The sequence below is a fragment of the Miniopterus schreibersii genome (assembly GCF_964146895.1).
Source record: "Miniopterus schreibersii genome assembly, chromosome: 19".
Lineage (NCBI taxonomy): Eukaryota > Metazoa > Chordata > Mammalia > Chiroptera > Miniopteridae > Miniopterus > Miniopterus schreibersii.
The window spans coordinates 6,198,884-6,222,457 of record NC_138119.1 but is presented as its reverse complement, the minus strand read 5'-3'; the positions used below and the strand labels follow the sequence as shown (position 1 = coordinate 6,222,457).

The 23,574-nt window shown below is 49.6% G+C and overlaps 1 protein-coding gene across 1 annotated transcript; it reads right to left on the bottom strand.

Moving 5' to 3' along the window:
• Window positions 1-2,344: 2,344 nt before the first annotated feature.
• Window positions 2,345-11,108, bottom strand: DDX20 (DEAD-box helicase 20). Its single transcript, XM_081121715.1, has 11 exons — window positions 10,767-11,108; window positions 10,356-10,450; window positions 8,042-8,210; window positions 7,346-7,460; window positions 7,083-7,225; window positions 6,815-6,953; window positions 6,656-6,714; window positions 5,747-5,829; window positions 5,291-5,396; window positions 5,072-5,173; window positions 2,345-3,835 (listed from the first exon to the last, which is right to left on the bottom strand). Exons 1-11 carry the CDS (start codon window positions 11,065-11,067, stop codon window positions 2,676-2,678), a joined length of 2,472 nt encoding a protein of 823 aa, XP_080977841.1. The 5' UTR covers window positions 11,068-11,108; the 3' UTR covers window positions 2,345-2,675.
• Window positions 11,109-23,574: the final 12,466 nt, after the last annotated feature.

The window sequence follows — 23,574 nt, the reverse complement described above, 5'->3', positions numbered from 1 at the left end:
TCAGGGCATGTGCCCAGGTTGTGGGCTCAATCCCCAGTAAGGGGTGTGCAGGAAGCAGTCAATATTTGTTTCTCTCTCTCCCTCTCTAAAAAAAATTTTTTTTTTTTTTTTTTAAAGAAGAAAATTACCTTGTAATGGAGTTCCAATGTCAGCTGTGACTGCCACAAATGCAATTTTATTTTTTAAGATTAACAGGTTTATTTACAAACTACTCCCTTGTCTCATCCAAGCTGATCCACAAGTACTAACTCTTCAATTATGTTTAGTATTTGGGGGCTGAGTTTAGCTTTAAACTATGTGCTTTTAAAAGGTTAGTAAATTTTACTGCAATACTTAGGCTATTTTAGAAAATAATGCTTTAAAATTACCCCAAATCATAATTTACATTCTATTTCTAAGTCAAAATTATCCAAAACAGCAGGTGCCCCAAAGACTTCTCTACATGTTACCACCACCAGCCTAATTTTAGTTAGGTTAAGCCCAACTTGAATAGCTGTCATCAGATATTTAACCCATTCACACAAATTACCTGAATTTATAAAGACTTTCTATATTCACAAAATAATTATTCTTTTTCCTAGTTGGAAAGCATTTTCTCTCTCTAGTAATATAGTATTAAACTGAAAGGGGCCCTAAAAGTCTTCTACTTCAGCTTCCACATTTTGATGAGAAGTCTGGATTCTGAAAAAATAGTTAAATGACTGGTATAAGATTAAAGAAAAAGTAGGTATCACCAGCACAAATGCTCTTTCCACTACACCACAAAGCATTCTCAAGCGAATTTACCTAAAACCCATCTATGGTTCTTAACAGATCACAGGGACATGCACCTAGACTGACAACTGCAAACAAAACAGTCTTTTCCACACACAAACAGATTCCTTCCACATCCCCCACCACAACTGCACCCCTTACTCAGGAAGGTCACGGCTAAAACTTTGCTAGCAAACGCAGTGGAAAATAAAACAATTAGTATTTTCATGTTATGCATATGCTCACCTCCGTCTTATAAAAAAAAGGGAAACACAAAATATGACAAACCTAGAGAGAATCCAATTACTTTCAAGACTAATGAGTAACTTCATTTCTAATTAAGATGCAGCAGTATCCTAATTAAAATACCCTAGCAAAGACAAACTGTGAACTTGGCTACATTAAGGGGGAAAGAGTAGAAAAAGAGAGGTACCTTCAATTATATGGCAATGACAAAATTTTATTTAAATGAGTAATTAAAGTCTCTACTTCTTAATGAGGAACTGGACCTAATTATGGATTTGCTATTAATCCATTCATTCTAATTTGGCAATACTGATACATATAAGCAAACCCTACCACTGGCCATCCCAAATGACAGGAATCCAAGTTAAACAGAAGTTTAGGACTGTGCTATGTGAGTGTAGGATGGTAAATGACGAGGACCTTGGATGTTTGCTTACAGCCCTGAGGGAAAATGATTACGCCGCCTAGACAAGTATTTACGCAGGAAAGGAGAGCTTTCCTTTTCAAAACTAAATACATATTGCTATACAGAAGGGATTCTCACCACAAATACCACTCAGATAGGTCTGGGAGCCAAATGTGTTATCATGAAAGGACTTCCATAGAGAAGAAATGAAAGAATAACTTCCAATTACATTTTTCTAAATCATAATTTATAGATGTACCATCTCAGAAAAATGGCTGTTCCCCTTGGACCCTACTTTAGAGGTTAAAAACTGGGGGGAATCTCTAGAAGACACAGATTAGGACACATGGTGGGAAGTTTGAACAGAATGGGTTCCAGCCTCCACCAAATCCTTAGCACGAAGAGCTAAACCTTCCTGTAGCCCACCAGCAGTGTGGGGCGGTTCTTACCCTGGAATCCTTATGGGCTCAGAGGGTTTGTGAACCCCTTGAAATTACACATCAATTCTTGTTTGTAGATACCTCTGGGGTGAATCTATAGCTTTCATCAGATGCATAAAAAGACCCAAAACTAATAAAGATTAAGCACTGCCCCTCTTCCTGAGAAACAGAAATGAGTCACCGATGGTGTGCGGCAACTGAATGCACTGTGAAAAGGCGGACAGCGTTCACAATCTTAGAAACAAGATATTCAGAGGATGAACAGTGTGTCAACACATTCGGCTAAGTCTATGGTTTTACTGCTAACAAACATTTTTACTGGAAGTGAAGAGCATCAAATCAAGTACCTTTGGGAAAGTCTGAAGCAGTGTTTACTCCGTCCTGCCTAGACCTAAGAGAAAGGGGGTTTTCTGACCTACCATTTACAGATTTCTATAAGAATGTATGTACCTAAGAACACGCAGTCCAAGCCTTTAGTAAAGAACTCCACAGCGTCAACTAACCATTTCAAATCTTAACTTTTTATTTTCTTAAGTAAGCAGTGATATAAGTCTTTTCAAATGTTTCTTTTTGGAATGGCTTATAGAAATGGCACCCTGGGACCTTTTAGCTCTTTGTCCCAAAGAGTCTTTCAAAAATCTGACCCATGAAGTTTCTTAAAATAAGATACCTGTAGGTCAAAACCACCTGAAAAATAAATGAATCCCAGCAGAAAGCCTTAAGACTTGTCAAAAATGCTGCTATGGGCCACTCTACCATAGGTCACGGAGGATGGCTATCCAAAGGTACCGCTTGTTGATACTTGCGGGTGGTCTGAGGTGTGGCCACCGTCACTGGTTGCCGCGCATCATTTCTTGGAGGTACATGGTATTCATGTGATAGGCCGCCATCCAGCCTGGATGCCTCTGAGCATTCCAGTAATAGGACTGAGAAGCAGCAGCATAGTATTCATGCCATGCCCTGTAGTAGGCTCTCCAGTACTCCTCATAATCCTGATAGGTACCCGAAAACCCCTCCTGGGCTTCCCTGTGGCGGTCGTACCACTCCTCGTCCTGGGGCTCTGTCTGCAACCGACAGGAGGGCCGCCTGGGAGGGTTTCTCCGGCTCTGCTTAGCTCTCTGGCTGGCCCCCTCTTTCTGTCTTGCCTTTGTCTGGATGTCAGGTGATCCTTGATGCTCTACTAGAGTAGGGGTGTCGTTTCCATTCAGACGTTGTTCCAAAGAGGTACGGCCACCCGCGGGGGTGGACTCCAAGTCTTTCAGCGGAATGTCTGAAGAGCCTTCCACACACGACTTATTTCCTTTGCTCTGGGAAGAAGCCCTGGAGCTGTAAGAGTCGCTGTCACTCTCAGAGTCTCCAGATTGGCTGCTGCTTGCCAACACCCGCACACTCTCTTCGATGGCCCCATTTCTCACAAAGCTGTTGTGAGGATTCACAGTCTGCTCCCCAGGACCCGTGTAGTGCCTGATTATTTCCACAGGCTTCTCCAGCCCCTCCTTGATGTAATGCTCATAATCTGCGACCAATTCGGCAAAAGTCAAAGCGCACAGCGGATGGGTTTTAAAGGAAGAGAGACAAGGAATTTGGGGGAGTGACGCAGGGGGGTCTTCCTTGAGCTGCTGCTGACTGTTGGAGCTTTCAGCAGGGGTCTCACCAGAATGCTTCACCTGCTCCTCCAACTGTATGGCGCGGCCCAGCGCTTTTGGTGATGCCGCTTTTTCTAGGATCCCACACTCTGAGTGGCTTTTCATAGGGAGCTTCTGTTTGGTGGTGTTTTTTGACTTGACTGGTAGTGCAGACCCGGAAGTATTTCTGCAAGAAGCCAGGTGGTTACCATGCACTTTCTGGGTTTGAGAGGCTCTCTCCATTTTCTGAACGCGCTTTTTCAGGGGCTGGCTGGGCACACTTGCTACACCATTTGCACGTACAGCAGCTTTAACCTCCACATCCCAATCCAAACATTCTTCCATCAGACCAGGAGGAATGGGGTCTACAAAAAAGGAGTAAAAGCACAGTAACATTCTCGAGCTGCTCTAGACCAGCATTTTCTGAAAGATTTCATAGAACAAGTACTTTGTAAATCAAGACACAAGCTTAGAGCGGCAATCTTCAACCCGTGTGCGGCAAGAATTTTTAAAACAGGCAGTACCTGACTATTTAGTCAGGGGCACAGACCTCTTTTCCCTTAGATTGCCGAATAAAAAATGACAACAGTCAACAAAACAATAGCCCCCCGGTGTGAATGAATAAGAATTATATCTATTCTTTTTATCAGATCAGCAAAAAATATATTTTTTAGTATGCTGCAGAATTTTAGAAATTAGGTTATGTGTACCATGAGATGAAAGAGGTTGAAAACCACTGGCTTAGAGCCTAATGAAATCTGTAAAAAGATCACAAAATGAGTTATTACAAAGCAGAACTATTAGAATCCACAGGACTCCCAGACTTGTGACTAGTCCAGCTTTGTAAAAATCACTAAAGCAGTTAAGCATGAATTGGTAAGATATTCAGTCATAATTATTCAGTAACTACATATCCCATATACTAGGTGACGCATACACTATACAAGTATACATTTATGAATACATGTATATACACATATATAGACAGACATATACACTAACATGCATAAACTAGCACATACAGCAAAGACACTATATGGATTCCACACAAGAGTTTTCAAGAAGCCATTAATAGTTTCAGACACACACTGTTTCCAAGATGGCACTTAAAAAGATCAGCGTGACAAATGATTCACTAAAATAAAATAAAATGTTCAGAACAGTGTTCAAATGAGAGATACCATTCCTTCCCCATGGTGACAAAAGAGAATATGCTGCCTTCACAGTGACAAGAGGCAAAATGCACCCCTTTAAAAGAATAAAATCAAATTGCAAGGCTACAAACTAGACAATGAAGCTAACAGAATAGTAAGACATTTTCATTTGCCAGTAGTTAGCTTGTAATCTTCTCCCTGCGACTCATTAGCTGCAAGAACTTAAGCAAATCACCAAACCTCTCTCGGCCTCAGTATCCTCACCTACAAAATATAGACAACAGCAGCACGAACCTCACAGGTCGGTGGTGAGAATGACAGGAGTTAACATAAAGTATCTGGAGTAGCTGAGACACCCTAAGTATTCTGTGTTAGCTGTTATTTTTACTAGGCCTATCATCATTACCATTCTTATTTTGACAGCAGAATGAAACAGACAAAATATACCTGGTAAAGGCAGAAGGTTGATGTTACATTTCTGGGCAATTTTCATCATCATATTTTCTTCTTCTCCCTGGCAACAGTAGGTAACTGCCAGTCCCAACGTACCTAAGGCACAGAGGGAGTGTTAAGTAGTAAGTCATTTTCACCTAAAGGGCACTCCGAGTCCACCTGTCACATTACAGATTCCTCCCCTTAAACAAACATTCAAACTTTTCTTTTTACCAAAACGGCCAGCTCTGCCAATCCGATGCATGTATGTCTCCCAGTCCAGTGGCACATCCAGATTTACAACCAGATTCACCTTCTCAGCATCAATCCCACGGGAAGTCTGGAATCGAGAAAGAGAGCAACTGTGTGCGTTAACTGTAGCATGGTACCAATGTACACGATCTTACTCTAGCATAACCAAGAGACAAATTAAGAATAGGAAGATATTTAGGAGGAAGGAAAATATCTAGGAGCAAAGGAGAAGGAAATTCATTCTGTGACTAATTTCAAGAACAAAAATGAAAATATAAACGACATTTTTAAGAAAGCACATCCCTAGCACTGGAAAGACGACCATCTCCTGGTATCTTGTCAGATACACCCACATAAAATAACAGATGAAATCGGTACATCTGATAACAGAGCATATGTTAAGAGGGATTAGTCATCCAAACTGAAGAGGAAATTTACCAGATCTGTGGAAATGAGGACTCTGCAATGAAACTGCTTCAGTTTAGCCATAGCATCAAGACGCTGATTCTGATTCATGTTGCCTAAAAAGACCCAAATACACATTCATCAAATCCACGAAAAGCAGGAAGTATAACTCCCAGTCTTAACAATTTAAAAATATAGCAACCAAAGTTAATGCAAATCTAGGTTAAGACCTACTAGCAGAACCTTTTAAAAGTATGATTAGGCAACCCACTTGAAACTCAAAAATCAATTTTAAATGGTGACTAGGTTATGCCTGCAGATACAACACTGTATGTGCAAAGTTACATATAAAATATAACAATTATTAGGAAAATAAAATTGCTTTAATCAGCTGTTTATAAATTTGGTGTTGAATGTGACCTATAGTCAAACTATTTCTGTCGATCAGAAAACAGTCTCCCCAGTACCTTCTGATATACCAGGACTAGACAAGCTTTAACAAGTAAAAGACTAAGCTGAGATATTAATCAAAACTCTAAAAAGGATCTCACTGATCAAAAGTTCCTTGAAAATTTTACTCCTACTAGGCCAGCAGTAATAAATTAGCATGGTGTCAAAATGAATCACTTTTGCCTTCCACAGACCATAAAACAGTCAGTTCAGTTAGCAATTCTTAACATTTTAACAATGACTAAAGAAGCAAAATATTTTTCTCTTAAGATGACAAAAACAAATTTTGTGAGGATATAACTCCAATTTTCTAATGTTTTATTATATACCAAGTTACTTCTTATAAGAACAAGGACACTGATATATCAAATCCCAATGGAAAATGAACCTGGAATTTCCTTGACGACTCATGAAGTGGTATTTCTTTGTGACATAAGAGAGACAGACTTCAAGTCAGGACACTAGACACGGGTTAAAGTAGGATGAACCCACCTGAAATGCACTCTGCAGGAAAGCCTTTGGAAGAAAGGATATCGGCCAAATGCTGTGCTCTATTAAAAGCAACACAGAGGGTTATACTTTTCCAGACGCTCCCCACACCTATTCTTTTACTTCACAAGTTCCCCCAGACGACCCTTTAAGGTACATTACCTGCTGTGCAAATTAGAAAAGACCAAGGCTTGATTAAATGGAATCCTGCTGAACAGTTCCTGTAAATGCTGGGCCTTTTCCTCAAAAATCTTATGGGCCAAAGGGTACAAATTGACAACTTTGTAGTACTGCTTCAAACCTATGGAGAAGCCAAGAGTCTTCTGTTAAAACAAACCTAACCACTATTTCCTAAGAGCATATGTGAAAGCAATAGGCAACTAGGCAAGGGACAGCTCCGGTAATGTAAGTTTCCAGTATCTATACACACCTATGAGACTTGGGTCACTGGAATTGAGTCTTACGAAAGTGGGCTCTCTCATGTACTTTGCCAAAGCATTAGCCAAAAATTCTGGGTAAGTGGCTGACACTGCCACCATCTGTTTACTGGCAGGCAAGGAAGAATAAATCCAGCTGTGAAATAAAAGAGAAACACGCCATGGAAACTATTCTTACTGTAACCACCACCTGGAAAAGCTAAAGTCAGACCCTCTGGGGCACCATTTTAATAGTCAAGTTAGTTATTTTTCTTACTTAATTTGCTCCTGGAAGCTGCCTTCTTCTAAAAGCTTATCTGCTTCATCCAGGATAAAGAGACGGACACTGCCTGGGTTCAAGTAATCAAGTTCGATCAGCTGTTTAATTCTGCCTAAATTTCAAAGAAAAATTTGAAACATTTATGATGCACCAAATTTGTGTCTCAGACAATGTCACTCTACTTAGAGGTTATATTGCTGACTTTCCCGACCCAATCTTCATTCATTTATGCACTAAACCTCCAATTAGAAAGTCTGAGTTCTGATCTTGCCTAACTCCATTATCTTTCCCTCACGTTTCATCACCAGCAAGTATGGAAAATACACTATTTCTATCAAAAGACTTGCATGGCTAAGGCGCTGAATGCTAGATTCTGATTCTGAGTGATTCATGACTGAATGATTAAAGCAAAGAGTAATCCTAATCCATGCCTTAGAAGAGCTTCCTGAAGTCATCTCATCCCTCCTCTTCTCAGAAGCCTACCCCATCCGTGTTCTTAAACATCTTTAGGATTGGAGAGTTCATAAATTCTGTTGGTAATCCAGTCACATGTCTGTATCTCACTGGCTTAAGGCTTTTCATTTCTAAACCTCAAAATAATTACCATAGTTATCAAGGATTCCAATATTACTGTTATATTAAAAGTGTTCAATTCCAAAAGGCTCCAATCACAAACAGGCATTGATATCTTACCAGGAGATCCGACAGCAATATGACACTTTTTAAGTCTGGTTTTGTCTTGAGGTAATGGAGTTCCTCCAATAAAGACATGACACTCTAAGCCTTCCATTTTTATTCCAATGGCTGTGATAACAGAATGTATCTGTACAGCAATTTCCCTTGTAGGAGCCAAGATCAAAATCTAAGAAAACGTAAAATACACCTTTAACAAGACAGTCAAATAAATACCTGTGATCAGCACATCATATGATGAACTATTTTTTCTTTGAATGAATACTGTATTCATTCAGCTAATGTTAATTAAGTGCCTACTGTGATCTAAGCTGGGAGTCAACAGTTAACAGTACAAAATCCTTGCTCTAATGGACTTTCATTCTTGAATGATAAGAAGAAATATACAATAAACAAACATAAATAATGGCAGGAAATAAAAAGTGCTATGAAGAAAAATCAAACAGGGAAAAGAAAAAGAAAGGAGTCCTTTGAAATGGGGGATTAAGGAAAGCTCCCCTAACCTCCAAGCAGACACCCAAAGGGACATCCCGGAGTTTTCTGGGGGCAGGTAATGAAAGGCCTTGACAGTCACAATGAGAACAGTGTAGCAAAAGTACTGGAGGAGAAACTACATGGTCTCAACTGAAAAAATAAAAAACTTCAAAAATAAAGGACAAAGAGAAAACATGTCAAAACTGTTAACAGCAGTTTCTCCCTGTGGAGGTGAAATTATACTTTGTTTTTTGGGACTTCTTAATTTTTCCAAACTTTCCCAATTTTCAAAAATGAGTATGTATTCCTTGATAACACAAAAATCTTAAATTTAAAAAAATACAAATTTAATTTATGGAATTTATTCAGGGTTTTGGTATTTGCCCCTCTGCCAAATTATCAGAAGCCAAAATTTCAAAGACGCCTCAGTTCACAAGTAGAATAGCCCAGGTCCTTGGGGAGTAGAAGGATTTCCTGTGGGCAGCATCACCCAGGATTTGGTAGGTATAAGGTAGGACTCAAAAGGCTTTACAGACCAGGTGTACGGGTTTCTGGGTAAAAAACCACCCGTGAAGAACCATCAATAGAGATACATGACTGAGAACATGAAATACAGTCTGTCGTAACCGCTAAGCCACAAAGTAAGACTAGGGGATCACATGTGAGTCAGCTTTGTATCCCCAATGCCTGGCAAACTATCAATAATATAGGCTCAACAAATCTTTGAAGAAATGATCCCCAAACCCAAATCTCCTGTTAACTTGGGTAAGGCCACCTTAGACCTACTCCATGAGAACCTAGAAGATGGGAGACCAATGATAAATTCCCAGAGCTGCAGGAACCAGCTGCAGTTATCAGCAACAGCCAAAGCACACACTACCATGAATCAGGCCAAATGCTAAATAGCACCACATGCGAAGGGCGGGTAAAAGAGAATCTCAATCTGTCTTCTCAACTAATGACATAACTGACACGTGTGACAGACATTCGACTTAAGATGCAGTAATAATAGAAAGTTCCAAGCTTCTAACACTAATAACACATCCTTGGTCACCAGCCACACCATCACCACACAATGGACGGAAAGGGGCCACATGCTAAAACCTGACAAGCTCCAGGAAGGCCTGCATTGGTGGCCTTGCAAACTCAGAGACCTAAAGTAACCCACAAAGGATGGTCTGAAATTAAAACCTTTTAACTAAAAGCAAGCCCTAGGCTAGAATCGTCCCTGACAAAAGTCAATCTTTGCCTCAACTAAGCCTGTCTATTGTCTTTTGCATCTACAATTACATTCCTTTTTCCAGACCCCTCCAGGGCACAACCGATGCTCTAGGGCGAAGACCATAAAGCCTCATTGTTATTGCTGTCATGTTAATTACTGGCTGTTAACTGTCCCCTACCCACAAATGTAAAAGACGGGTCTATCATTCTACTTTTCATCCAATCCCAGAGGTTCCGACCCCAGGCTTTGCTTTCTCCCGCCTCCCTAATCACCGAAGGACTTCCCCTAACCCACCTGCGTCTTCTCTTTTGACTATAATGTATAAAACAAGATGCAAAACTGCCATTCTCCGGAGCATTATCTCGATCCCCCGAGATTCTGCTTCCTGGCAACTGTCAACAGCTTGGCTCAAATAAACTCTCAAAAATCCCCTCTAGGTCTGAGTGTCTCTTACGCCCATAGGCCTAATGTCTTCCTTTTGCGCTTTTCATGCGGCTTCACTCAGTCACTCATCGAATTCGCGCCTGTCTCCGAGGAGCTACTGGTGTTTCATCCGCCCTGTGACGAAAAGCCAGGTGCCCCGGCCGCCCCTGCGCCCTCCGGGCTCCGCTCGCTCACCTGGGTGCTCAGGTTCTCAAGAACGAGCGAGTCCAGAGCGATGGTGGAGAACACGCAGGTTTTCCCGGTGCCAGACTTCGCCTGAACAATTAAATCTGCCAAGAAAAGAAAAGCAAACTTGTCACTAGACGGTGCCGGCCGACGCGGCTCAGGGACCGCACGCGCGTCAGAGCTGGAAGGGCCCCCAGGGACCCCCTAGCGGGCACCTCCAAAACCGCACGGCCACACCCAGAAGCGGGCCTCGCGCTCGACCCCCCGTTTCTCTTCTCTGCCAGCGAGCGTGGAGCCTGAACTACCTTTAAACTCCATCCTGCGCCTGTTTTACAAGAGCCAACCCGCTGAGGCTTGAGCGCGCCCCGGGGCCGCCCCGCCCTCCCCGCCCGCGAGGCCGCCCGGGGTCCCCGCCCTCACCGAGCCCGCAGCGCCCCAGCGGGATGGCCTTGAGCTGCACGGGCGAGGGCCGCTCGAAGCCGGCCGCCCGCAGCCCCTCCAGCACCGGCCGCGACAGCAGCAGCGACTCGAAGTCCGCGGGCTCCGCCAGCAGCACGTCCCCCGTGCGGGTCCGCGGGCCGCTGACGTCGTGGGCCGTCCGCAGGCTCCGCGCCGGCCTGCGGGTGGGCTCCGCGGCCGAGCCCGGCGCGGCCACAGGCTCCGCGGGCGCAGCGGCCTCCTCCGGAGCTAAGGCCGCCGGGCCTTCAGACGCCGCCGCCATGGCAGCCGCGCCACGAGATCTCGCGGGACTTGCGGCGAGGCGGGAGCCTGAGAGCGAGAAGAAAAACTTTATTAGCACTCTCCCCGCGGACACACGGACACGCCCGGCCCGGAGGTGAAGGGGAGGGCCGCACGTGGGAGGCTTGGGAGGACTGGGAAACAGCGACACCAACAAACCCGGGTGGCCGGGAGGGGGGACGCGGAGGGGGAGGGAGGGGGAGGGTACCGGTGCGGCGCCGCCCGCGGCCGGCAGAGGGCGCCGCGTGTTCACGTGGGAGCCGCCGCCCCGCCTCCCGGCCCCGCGCCCCGCGTCGCCACCCGCACGGCGCTGTCATTGTGATGCGCGCGGCGCGTCACGCGGCCAGCCTCCCGCTCCGCTCCGCCGCCGCCTCCCCGAGCCCTGCCCGCTCCCGCCGCGACCCGCCGCCTCCCGGGAGCTCGGAGCGCAGCCGGCAGGCGGGCCACGTGGTCGGCGGTCAGCCCGCGGGCCGGGCTCGCTCCCCCTGCGGCCCGGCGGCGGCACCGCACCCGGCCCGCCGCGAGCTCTAGCCGGAGGGAAGCGGGCCGAAGCCGGGCAGCGGGCCGGCACCGCCCGGGGCACAGCGCCGCCTCCGAGCTGCGGGCCGCGCCCTCCGCCCCTCCGGCGCCCGGCGGGTTCCCGGCGTTAGCGGGTCTCCCGGGAGTGGCTCCGACCCCTCCCCGCCCCGCCTCGCGGGCGGTGACTTAGTGTTTCACCAGCTTCCTCGCGTTAGGTCTCCGCTCAGATGTCACCTTTTCAAGAGGCCTTTCCGAACACCCCGAGTTAGCCCCCGTCCTGCCGGCCCCTTTCCTTTCCCATCACTCTGTTCCCTCGTCCTCCCTGCTGTTCCTCGTGGCCCCTGTCACTGCCTGAGATGACCTGCGCGCAGGGTGTCGCCCCCACTCTGAGGACAGAGACCTAGTCTGTCCTGTTGTCTGCTGTGTCCCTAGTGGGAAAGAAACAATCTGACCCATAGAAAATGCTCAATATTTATTGAAGAAGTGACTTCCTATAACGAAGGTGAGTCATCATTCCATTTCTGCAGCCTAATCTTAACTCGCGATTGCAAACTTAAATTCTGCATCCGACCCCAACTTTTTCCTTTGTCCTGTCACGATCCTGGTCATTAAATTTGAATTGCGGGTGCGTGTGGGTGTGGGCATGCATGCACAGTGGCGAGCCAGATTCCCGCTCCTTTAGGTCCACCTTTATTTCCCACCCCAAGCTCCCCTTTCACACGGCAGATAATTCCAGTCTCTTACTGTGTTCTTGTTCCTTGTTTACATGTCTGTCCCTCCCAATAAATCAACTATGAGCTTCTCAATGAAGAGAATGTTTGTCACCCCAGGCTCCCCAGCCCAGCACCAGGCCCTCAGGGGACGTAATAAACACTGATTGAGTGGCTGGGGAATCCCTGCTGGTCTCCATGCCCACAGGAGTGGTCTGGAGAACTCAAACCCATCACTGGGGAAGAACCAGCTCTCATACCGAAACAAAAAGACTTTTTCCAGAAAAGAACACTTATGGTTTTAACAGCATTCTGTTAGTGCATTTGCGGGTTATGACACAATGTTGCAGTAGCGTTGCTGAAAATAAATTACATTGCTATGGCTAAAAACACAAATCAATACAGTGTTTTCCTCAGTAGCTAAAAATTGCAATAATGGGGTCGATCGCAAATTTTAGCGCTGTAAAGATAAAACACAAAGGTAAGAGACCACTGAATAGGAAAGGCCTGAGGGTAACATGCACACAAACCATTTGGATTGGTGTCTGCCTCCTGGTCACCCCGAGAATAAAATCACAACGGGACCCCGCGGCCTCTTTTTATGCTATTCCTTCTGCCGGGAAAGTCTTTCTCATCTCAGATACCCGGGAGCTGGAAGAAGGGGAGATTCCTGTGACCTGAAGAAGTGGGAGTAAGACTCAGCCACAGAATGAATGTTCAGGTTCAGATGGTCCCATCCATTCATTCCTCCGCAGTGGAAGTTTCTGTGCCCAGGGGGAAAGAAAATAAATACAGGCATGGACATACCCCCCACCCCCACCCCAGGCCTGAGGATCTGTGGGAAAATGTGAAAAGAAGGGAAAAAACTAAGTTTTTATAGCCACTTTTTCTCATTTGACACTCAAAGCAACCAAGGGTAGGTAACATTATTATTTGCATTCAATCCACAAACATCTCTATTCATTCTTTCCACAAAAATCTTCTGCACACCTCATATGAATCGGCCAAACGCTGGAGACACAAAAATAGGACAGAATAGAGTCCTTGCCCTCCAAGGAGAAAGATACGGGCACACAGGAGGCACTAATGAAGGAGGAAATGTGCAAGTAGCAGAGGGCGGTGTGGAACCATATGCAGGACATTTTTTCGGGGCCTGCGTTGCTCCTGTGGCCGTCATGCGGGGGAGAGGAGAAACTTCTGAGAAACTGAGGCAAACAGCAATAGCTTTCTTCTCTATGCCCTTCTCATCCCCACCCCAAACCAAAATGGTTTCGTGTGTGCATGGAACTGAGAAAAACTCCAAGCACAGAGCCTTCCTCCCCCAATCCCCAGAGTCTAGCATTTAGGCCCAGACCGCAGCACCGGGATTGACAAAGCTCAAGACCCCTGAAGCCCTGGGGCTGATTTTCTCCGTGGATCCTGAAGCACAGGTAAGGAGTTCACCAGGCAGCGAGGGTGGGAGGAGAGCTCGCCAGGCAGACACATTGGAAGATATTCTGGGCAAAGGGAACAGTTTGTGCAAAGGCGTGGAAGCAGGAGAAACCACAGTCGTTTGGGGAAGGCAAGACCTTCGGTGCGAAGGGAGGCGAGCATGACAGCTGTTACCAGGAAACGAGGCTGCAGAGAGACCCGTCCCGCCTTACCCGGGGACCTCGTCTGCCACCATAACCAATGTCAAATGAGCGTGTCGTGCCCTCAGAAAGGGGGCTAGTGTTATATGGCAACAAAGAGAAATACAGGTAGAAATGTCGAGTGGGACTTGATTGACGGCCAAGGGGGAGAGTTTGGAGCATCACGTGAGCTGGGGAACCAGTCGTGGAGGGTGACTTCAAGGCCGGCTTTGCTCCTAACAGCTCCTGGGGCTTGTAGTTGTGAGCACATTGCTTTCTGGGTGCCAGGGCGACCTGCACGAGGCATAGCCAGCGAGCAGTGACTGAGCATGTGTTTCCAAGCCCTTTCCCTCCTGTATTCATTCTTCATTCAGTTCATTTATTCATGGACTAGCACTCTCAAGAAATTTATTACATCAAGTTTGTCAAGTACTAATACCTGGCCTTCTGGAACAGAATTTATGATTTCAGGACCCTGCTTAATCCTAAGTGGCTATCTCCCGACATGGAGAAAACTGTCTTTTAAAAAATATATGTTGTTATTAATTTTAGAGAGAGAAAGACAAAGGGTGAGGCGGGGGGAGGGGAGAGAAACATCGATTAGAGAGAAACATCAATTGGCTGCCTCCTGCACGCCCCCTGCTGGGGGTTGAGCCCACAACCCAAGCATGTGCCCTGACCAGGAATGGAACCTGCAACCTCCTGGTGCATGGGACGACACTCAACCGCTGAGCAACACCGGCCAGGGCGAGAAAACCGTCTTTACTTGTGTCCCACGGCCTAGAGGGTGACCAGCCTTAAGTAACTTTTCACCTGGGAATTCAGAGAAGGGGAGGCACAGCGAAGGCGGGGCCCCTGTGCTCTGTAAGCCAGCTCTCGCCATGGCGATTTGCCCGGCTGGTATCAGGGAAGAACCCCAGGCCATCTTCCCTCTCTCCAGGCCCACATTGATTAATTGCCCCATTTACTATCAGAGCCTCAGTCTTTAGGGAGGGAGGCGGCACGTTTGCTCTTCTCCTTGTGAGAACGGGGCCCGATTCATTCTCGTCCAGGCGGCATAATAAATAACCTGGCCCTGTTGGCAGGGATTTTATTAGAGACTGATGGGACGTTTAACAATAACTGGGGGCCTGTGATTTATTAGGGAGGGAGGTTCGTGGCGTCTCTGAAGACTGGGAATGTGGAATTTAATTGATAAAGCGGCTGTCAGCCGCCGTGAGATGTGCTCAATAGAATATGCATTGGAGGGGTTCTCTTTGGAGCTGTCAGGAGGGTTTCTGCTAATCATATTTGACTCCTGGGGAGGACACTGTCTGCTGGATATCTGAGGGAGACACCAACGCCAGGGAGGGGACTCTGAAGGGGCCCGGGAGGGGTGCACCTGTCCGTGGCCCAGCCCGATGGAAGAATGTGACATAAATGAGCAAAAGGCAAAAAGGACTTCGCCCTAAGGATTTCCATCAATTTCAGGAGGCTTTTGTCTCTCTTCCATAACCTGCTCGAGAAAGAGCACCCATTTCCTAAAAAAGGAGGGACGTGTCAGGGTTAAATGGCAAGAAGATTTGTTCTGGAATTGTAAACTCCCCAAACCTTGAGGTTTCTGCACCAGAGACCCCCCCCCCCCGCCTTGCTCTCCAGCCCTGAGATACACACACCCCACACCACAGTTACCCTCCTTCCCCTCAACGCGCACATCGGTCACCCCACACCCACACAGCCTCCCTGAACCCCTGGTTCATGTGGCAGCTCCTCCTGCCACTGCTGACGACATGCCAAGAACAGCCTCAGAAACTCAGAGGGATGGAGTCTCGCCTTTTTTCACTGATGCCGCCCAGCTCCGGAGACCCCCGAATCCAGGCCGGGCACCTGGAAATAAACGCCTGTGGTCTGAGCAAGCATGCAGCTGCCGAACCCCCTGGGCCCACCCTCCAGCAGGGTCCCTACAGTGAGGCGGGTTGGGTTTATCCCCGGGGCCATCGATGATGGGACAGCTCTGTCCTCAGGCAGCCCCGGGCCTTCCCGAGGCAGCCTCGCTCACATCTATTCCCACCACCCCCGGGGCTGTCCTGTCGCTCACTGAGCGAGGCCTTGCGGCAGAGAGGGGCTTTCTCAGGCCGGAGCCCCTCCCCTGCTTTGATCTTCTGCCTCTATTCTTAGGTCCCAGGAGACTGGTCCGCCTTCCGGTCCCCTCCAGGGACAGAAGGGGAGGGGCAGGCAACAGCCAGGGGGAAAAAGTAATTGTCACTGTCTAATCTGAGCCTCGGTGGTGACACCCAGGGACCTCGGAGCAGAATGGATACAGCAACCGGTTTGATGAAATCAACCCTCTCCCGCAACCTTGTTAAATTAAACTGACAGGCAGGGAGCTGATGAGAGAGGGCAGAGGGACGGCCGCCTCAGGTGGGGGCGGGGGCGGCCCAGAGCCAGGACGGTGGGAGGAGCAGACGGAGGCAGAGCGGCGGCCTGCTCTTCTCCCACTTGCCGGCTGTAGATAGGAGATGAGATTGATGGATGTGAGATGCTGAGCTCAGGCTGCGAAACTGGCGCCGAGGCGGGTCCTGCGAACTCCCTCGGCCCGCAGGCCTCTCGTCTGGGCCAGTGCTCTTGACATTTCAAAGGGCCTTAAGACACTTGACCTGCACGACAGGCGGGTGGCAGTGGGATTATCTGCGCCCCTTTACAGTTAGAGCAAACGAGGTGCAGAGAGTTTGTGGGGCCATCTCGAGGCAGCAGAGGCCGTCCAAGACCCCAGGTCTCCTGCCTGCCGGTCCTGGCCCACGTCGCCTCCCACGTTCAGCCATATGGCAGGCTTTCTCAGATTTAGTCCCTGGGCCGCCGTCCCTTCTCCCACCCACCAGAGAAACACAAGCCACACAGCTTGCTTTGTGGGACATCAGGAAAAGGCCAATTCTCAGCTGCCTGAGTGCAGCCCACCTGCAAAGCGTGAAGCTGGCTTCTAGAGATGGCGAGGCCGCCCTGGGGTGGTCACTCCCCTCTCCCACAGGCCCAGGACCTCCCCAGTCATTGCCATTCTACCTAATTACAATTCAGTTCCGGGGAGTGGGGAGAGAGATTGTTAGCGACACCAGCAAACAGCAACCTTAGAAGGGTCACACCGATACCCTGCTGGCTTCCTCACCTGTCACCCAGTTCCTCACCTGCCAAAGCTAATTTTCCACTCACTGGTGGGCGAGAGCTCACTTCAGAGCGTCTGAGCCCCGCGCACATGCACACGCGTGTGGATACCCAGCGCCTTTGAGACCAAAGTAACGCCTCACGCAGGGTGCCTGTTCCCGCCTCAGCACCCTGATGATCTGTTTATTACACCTCCGCCCCTTTCCAATTTCTTCTTCCACAGGGGGGACACCAGAGGGGGAATGCTGGCAGGACACACCGGCTGCCGGGCCCTGCCTCCTCCCAAGGCACACTTGCCGCAACCAGTGAATGATCAGATCTGGGGACAGGACAAAGGCCGGGAAAGGGTGGAGAGGAGCAGACTTTCACCATGAAGGAAGCTGCGTGAGAGACCAGCATTTTCTCCATGAGGACCAACGACTGGAAGCACCACTCCCCGGGGAGAGCGTGTACGTGCCGCACCAGGCTCCGTAGCACCATGCTTGTTCCCGTGGTTACCGCATGATTTTGATCACCAAGAAAGATAGCACCCAGCAGACAGAGAGAGAGGTCCAAGGTACCTGGGCAAATATCGCCAGCCTCCTAAACTCGCCTTTGGTGCTGTGACGGGCCCCACCCCTACTCAGCATCTCCAATCATTCTATCTGAGATCATAGAACAGATTGTCTCTAGGGCAAGGAGTTGGGTTCTTCTAGGGACACCTGCCAAAGCGAGGTGGAGGGGAAGGAGGCCTGCCTGGCGGGCAGGGTAGAAAGAGCGGTGGTCTGGGTTCCGGGGCTGGTTCTGCCATTAGCAATGTGAATGACAGGGCCACTCACCTAACACTTCTGCGCTGCACTTTCCTGACTTGTGAAATGATATGCTTGGGCAGGAAATTCGGACTGTTGAGTTTTAAAACTTCAGCGAGAGCTCAGAGGAGAAAACAGACCCAAAGAGGTTAAAATTACTTGCCCAGCCCTGGCTGGTGTGCTCAGTAGTTAAGAGCGTCGGCCTTCGCAGGGAAGGGTCGTGGGTTCGATTCCAGATCAAGGGCACGTAGCTGGGTTGCAGTTTCGATCTCCACCCCCGGTTGGGGCACCCGTGGGAGGCAATCAATCAATGTCTCTCTCTCTCTCTCCCCCCACTCCTTCCCTCCCTTCCACTCTCTCTAAAAAGCAAGGAAAAAATATCCTCGGGTTAGGATTAACAGAAATTAAATAAAAGTACTTTCCCAATCCAAAGGGCGTGGATTCTGGAGCCAGAGCCAGAGCCTGTGTGCCGGAGGGGTTCTGGCTCCTCGGCTCCCTCCCTCATCTGCAGAATGTAGGCAGCAGGAGCCTCTGCCTCCGAGGGCTTGGGAGGACCATAGGCTAGAGCCGGACACAAGAGGAGCCTTTAATAAATGCTAGGAGCAGTGTTTCAGTGACAGACCGGATGCTCGGCTCCACGTGTCTCCACTTCTGGTCCTCCCATGAGGTCACAATTCCCCGATTATCTATCAGGTCCTTCTCAGCTCCCCACATCTATGATGCTAAGTCAGAAAGATTAAAATGCAAGTTATTTCCAAAACCCTCCAGGCAGAGACACAAAAGCCCATTTGGGGGTTCATCATTCACTCCCGGTCGCCTCAGTCCCTCTGTATGAACGATGACTCATGGGGAGTAATCAGCAAAGAAAACCTGTCCAAAGGCGGGGTGGGGGGGTGGGGGGGGCAGGAACAGCCCAAACTCCTTTGCACGCTCAGCTCCTATTTTTCTATACATATCTTCATTTGTTAAGTGACGACAGTGTTTCTTGGCCTCAATGGCTTTCCACTCTGGAAACTGGAGGCTTTCTCTTGGAATAGACTGCTGCTGCTGCTGCAGGGAGTCCCTGCCCCCCGCCCCACCCCACAAACCCCAGGAGAGGGGGGCCTGCCTCTCCGGGTGAGCAGAGGCCTCCACAGCAGCAGCTGTCACCCTGGACACTGGGTCCCCTCAGGGTGTCCAGGCTGAAATCCGCACCATCCCCCAGGGCTGACGGGGGATCCAGGCTAAGACAGTCCTCCGGCCCCTGAAGGGGACCAGAAGAGGCTTAGGAGCCAGGCCGGTGGAAGCGAATGCACATTAAGCCGAACCTGAGCCGTGACCTCTTTTCCTCCTGGCTGAGCGGCCCCAGCCAGGGCCGCTTTCTCTCCTGCTAACAAGCCTCTCCCTGGCAGGCTGCCAACCCCCAGCCCTTGCTCACAGCTACTAGAAGCTGGTGGAGACGGCCAAGGAGTGTACAATCAAAGGAGCCTTCGCTCCAAGTTGCAGGCCAGGGTAAGGTTACAGGGAAGCCAGCAGCCCGCCTCTGGGGACTCGGATGTGGCAGAATGTCCCCAGGAGAGTGCTGAGCTCGCCACTTTCTTTGTCAGTGCACAACACCAGCATTAGTTTGCACAAATCTCCCAAGTATTTCCCTTAGCTGTGCCCTGACATTCTTCAGGTGTTTTGCAGTTGAAAAATATTTGCTTTTCCAGCAAATGTTTGCAAAATGGAAACATTTGCTTCCCAAGTAGCAACAAGCCATTGCTTAGGTACTGCAAGCCCCAGGCCCATAGCTCCAACTAATCCCAAATAGCGCTCAGTAGCAGCCCTTAGACTAACTGTGTATTATTTGGACTAGTCTAATTTTGCACTTAAAATTCCCTCTGAATTACCGAGATGAGATAGCCCATGCATACATGGAGTTTTCTCAAAATACTATAGAGCAGGTCCTTGAATAACGTCATTCCGTTCAGTATTGCTTTAAATGCCATAGGAACATAGCTCTTGTTTATATCAATTAGCTTATGGTAAAATTGGTTTCCTTATATGTCTTTTCGTTAAAGTCACAGAACCCATTGACAGCGATAAGTAAGGACTTACTGCACTGCTATTTCTTCTCCAACGCTTTCCCTGTCTCCTTCCCAAAAGTTTTAGCTCCTGCATAACTGACAGCCTGGTCTTGCAGCGGGCGACTCTGTAAAGTTAAGGCTGTGAGAGTGAGTCCAAGTTAGTACAGTGGGTGGGGATGCAGTGGGTGGGGAGCTGGCAGGGCTCACTCCCTCAGTGGCTCTGTCATCTCAGCAACCCTGCTTTCTGCAGACTAGGGTACTAGAAAGGGTTACCCTGGAAACAGGGAGACTTTATTGCATTACAACACAGACCAACCTCTTTGGGCCTCAGTTGCTCTGTCTGTAAGTCGTGAGAATGACACTATGTTTGAAGACACTGAAAAGCTAAGGAGCTTTTTGATTCCTCTACCCAGTCAAAAGAGTTTTCAATGAAAACCCAAAGTGAATCTTCCTTTTGGAACTGAGAGGCCTCCCAAGGTATAGGCCACTTCTTCCTTCTGCTGTCTCCCCTGGCGGTGGGATTGTAAGAGGCAAGGAGCCCTGTCCCCTAAGATGGGCAGAGGAAGATGTCATGAAAGATAGGAGTCAGATTCTTTCAAGCAGAGCTGGGCCTCAGTCCAGCCCCTCCCCCAGCATCCCAGGGTGTTCACACTCAGACACCAAGTCTCTGCTCAGCACCCCCGGGCCTGCTCGCCTGGAAAGGTCAGTCCCGCAGTGGTATTTGAACACATGCCAACAGCACGTGTTTATCTCTAGGGTCAGGCTTTCCTGTTGGTGCTCAGGAGGCCTGGGGGGAGCTGGAATGGGGTGGGGGTAATGGCTGCTGGCAGCCACAAGGGGTGGAGGCATGAAGGCAACGCGGACATAGGCCCCACCCTCAGGAGGGTGATGTGATGATGTGGCAACGGGTTTCTTTCCTCACATCAGGATGAACTCTCCAGCTCTTCTGTTGCCAATGGAGATGAGATAGCCACTGCCTCACCCAGGGGTGGGCCTTCGAGAGCTCTCTAGGACCTGATGGGTGGGGTGGGCCCTCCATGTGGGGACGTGGGTCTGGAGCCAGGAGAATGGTAGTGTTTCCATTGTTTTGTTCAGGATCTAAGCTCTGTTGGGGCGCAGCTGGTTCTGCCTCTCCCTTCCAGCTTAGTCATCAGTGCCAGGACCCTCAGGCTCTGGCAGTGGGACAGAGGGGGCCACCCTCCCTGACTAGGCTGGGCAAACCCCAAGAGTCTAAAACCCATAGACACCATTTCCAGGAGCTGCACCATCTCCCTCAGGAAAAGTACTTCCATACACTTCTCCCCATCAGCAAGGGGCAAATGCTGAGATGCCACCTGAGGGCCCCCCACAGCCATGGGGTGACGTTGGCCTTCTCAGGGGAAGGAGCAGGAAGGCTGCAATGGCCCAGCATCACGGAAGGACTTCAGAGTTGGCCCGTAACTGTCCTCCGACGTCCCATAGGAACGACACAATAATAGCGCCTGTCCTGACTTGCCTGGGGCCTCTCTTTCGAGCATTGCACTGAGATTACGGTCATGGATTTTTTTTTTCTTGCCATCTGCTTGAAAGTGGATGGAATGCAACCTGGCTTTGCTGATGACATATACTTGATCTCTACGATGGATTCCTCTTGTCCTGACTTCACAGACCATTGTCAAAGTAGAGGTTTGTGAGGACTACAAAAGTGTTAGATTCACGTAGGTTTAAACCGTAAGCAAGGGAAACTGAGGCTAGTAGAAGGAAAGCATATGTGCAATGTCATCCTGTGTTCTCAAGAATCCGAAGACCTGCCCCCCCAGTCCTAAGTTCTTGCCATGAGATAAGCCTCATCTCTTGAAGTTTTGACTGCAGCCACCCTCCTATCTTCCGGAAGGAGTCCAGTCCCCAAACTCTCAGGGGTGGAGAAAACCTGGGCTTAAAATTGATTCTGAAGGCTGTTTCAACCACAGACCCGCACAGGTTTACTCAGTGTCACAGTGGGCGAAGCTCGGCCCTGGGGTTGGGAGCCCCCTTTGGGGTCTTCTGTGTAAGGCTTCCTCCCTGGCCAGGCTCTTCTTTTTATCCCAACACCAGAGGATCCAACCAGAACTGGTTCAGTGGGCTGGAGACAGCAGCTGCATCCTTGGGGGTGGCTCCCACTCTGAACACTCCCATGTCCCGAGGAAAGGAGCCCCTTGGGATCTCCACTCACAACTGCAAGGAAGCCAGAAGGTGGGGACGAACTGGCTGGGCGGCCTCCAAGAGAGCAGAATAAATGTAATTTCAGGCTGTCAGCGGGCGTTGGAAATGCTTGAGCAGGTCACCCAGGGATCCTTCCTGAACAGCGACCTCGAAGGGAGCCTGGGCATCTGGGCTTTACAAGAGGACATCCAAACGCAGACTTCGGACCAGGTTGTGACCACCTGCGCCTCTTCTTTCTTCCCTTTATCACTCAGCTACCGTCCACCCGGCTCTCAGGGCTAGGCCGAAACATGTGGGCACATCCACTAAAACTGAGGACCTGGGAGGTCATCCGACTGGACTCTGCAAAGTCCTCACCTGCTCATTTTTATTCCCCTCCCCTCTCCCTCACCTTCCAATAGGAAGCAGAGGTGGCGCTCTGCTGACACGGGTGGGCTCCGAATGACACCAAGCCTGCAGTCTCTCTCTCTCCGCGCCTTCTCCGGGTGTCTTCGAGGTTCTGTCTCGCCCAGAGACCCCACATTCTGCCTGGGGCACACTTTCCCCGTGAATTGCCTTGGAACAGCCGGCCCCTAATTGCCCTAATGACTCTCGGGCCGTGCCACACCGCCCCCCGCGGGCCAGGCCGGGTGGCGCTGCGCCTGGCTCCGAGAGAGACCTGCGGCCCGGCGCGCAGGGGGCCAGCGGGTGGATCCGAGCTCAGATGCAAGGAGCGCAGGCGGGTCTGCGGCTCCCCTCGGCTCGTCTGTGGAGCCCCAGGGCCTGGCCGGAGCTCGCACACCTCGGGTGCCTGTTGAATGCAGTCGGAGCGTCTTTGAGCCCCTCTCCCTTCCCCAGCCTGACCGAGCGCTCCCGAGTTAGGATACCCGAGGCCGCCTGGGTGCTGGGCACGAGAAGGGCCTGCTCCCCCACTCCCTGCCCACCTATTGAAAGCAGCCCACCCACTACCCCACTTTATGTTTTCGTAAAGAATCACTACCTGAAACTACCGTTTTGGGGTGTGTTTTTGTTTGTTTTACGCTTTCGTCTCATTTTTCGCCTGCCCCCGCCCCATGCGCGTTCTTGAGAGCAGAGACCTGGCCTGTCCCACTCGGCATCCCCAGACCTACGGCCGGGCAGGGAGGGGGGGTGGCCGAGTCTCCAGCGCGTTAAATAATGAATGGACCGAGCCGGCTGCTCTGCTCCCTCTGCTCCTGCGCCAGCAGTGGGCTGGGAGGACCCCGCCCTGGGAGGTGGGGGCAGAGCCACCTCCGGGGGACACAGACAAACAAACAAAGCGCTGCTGAGAGGCGGAGCTGGGGGTGGGGGGGCCCTTTCTGATGGGAGTTCGGCGAAGGGGGTTGACACGACGGCACCCAGCCTCTTTCTGAGGCCTCTACCCAGCGCCCACCCGTAAGACGCGCCCCCTCATGGTCACCAAACGGGGCTCACGTGCTTGGCCGGCGGGCGTGGGTACAGTGGGGCCGCACTACGCCCCCCGCGTTGCTGTCCAGGACCTG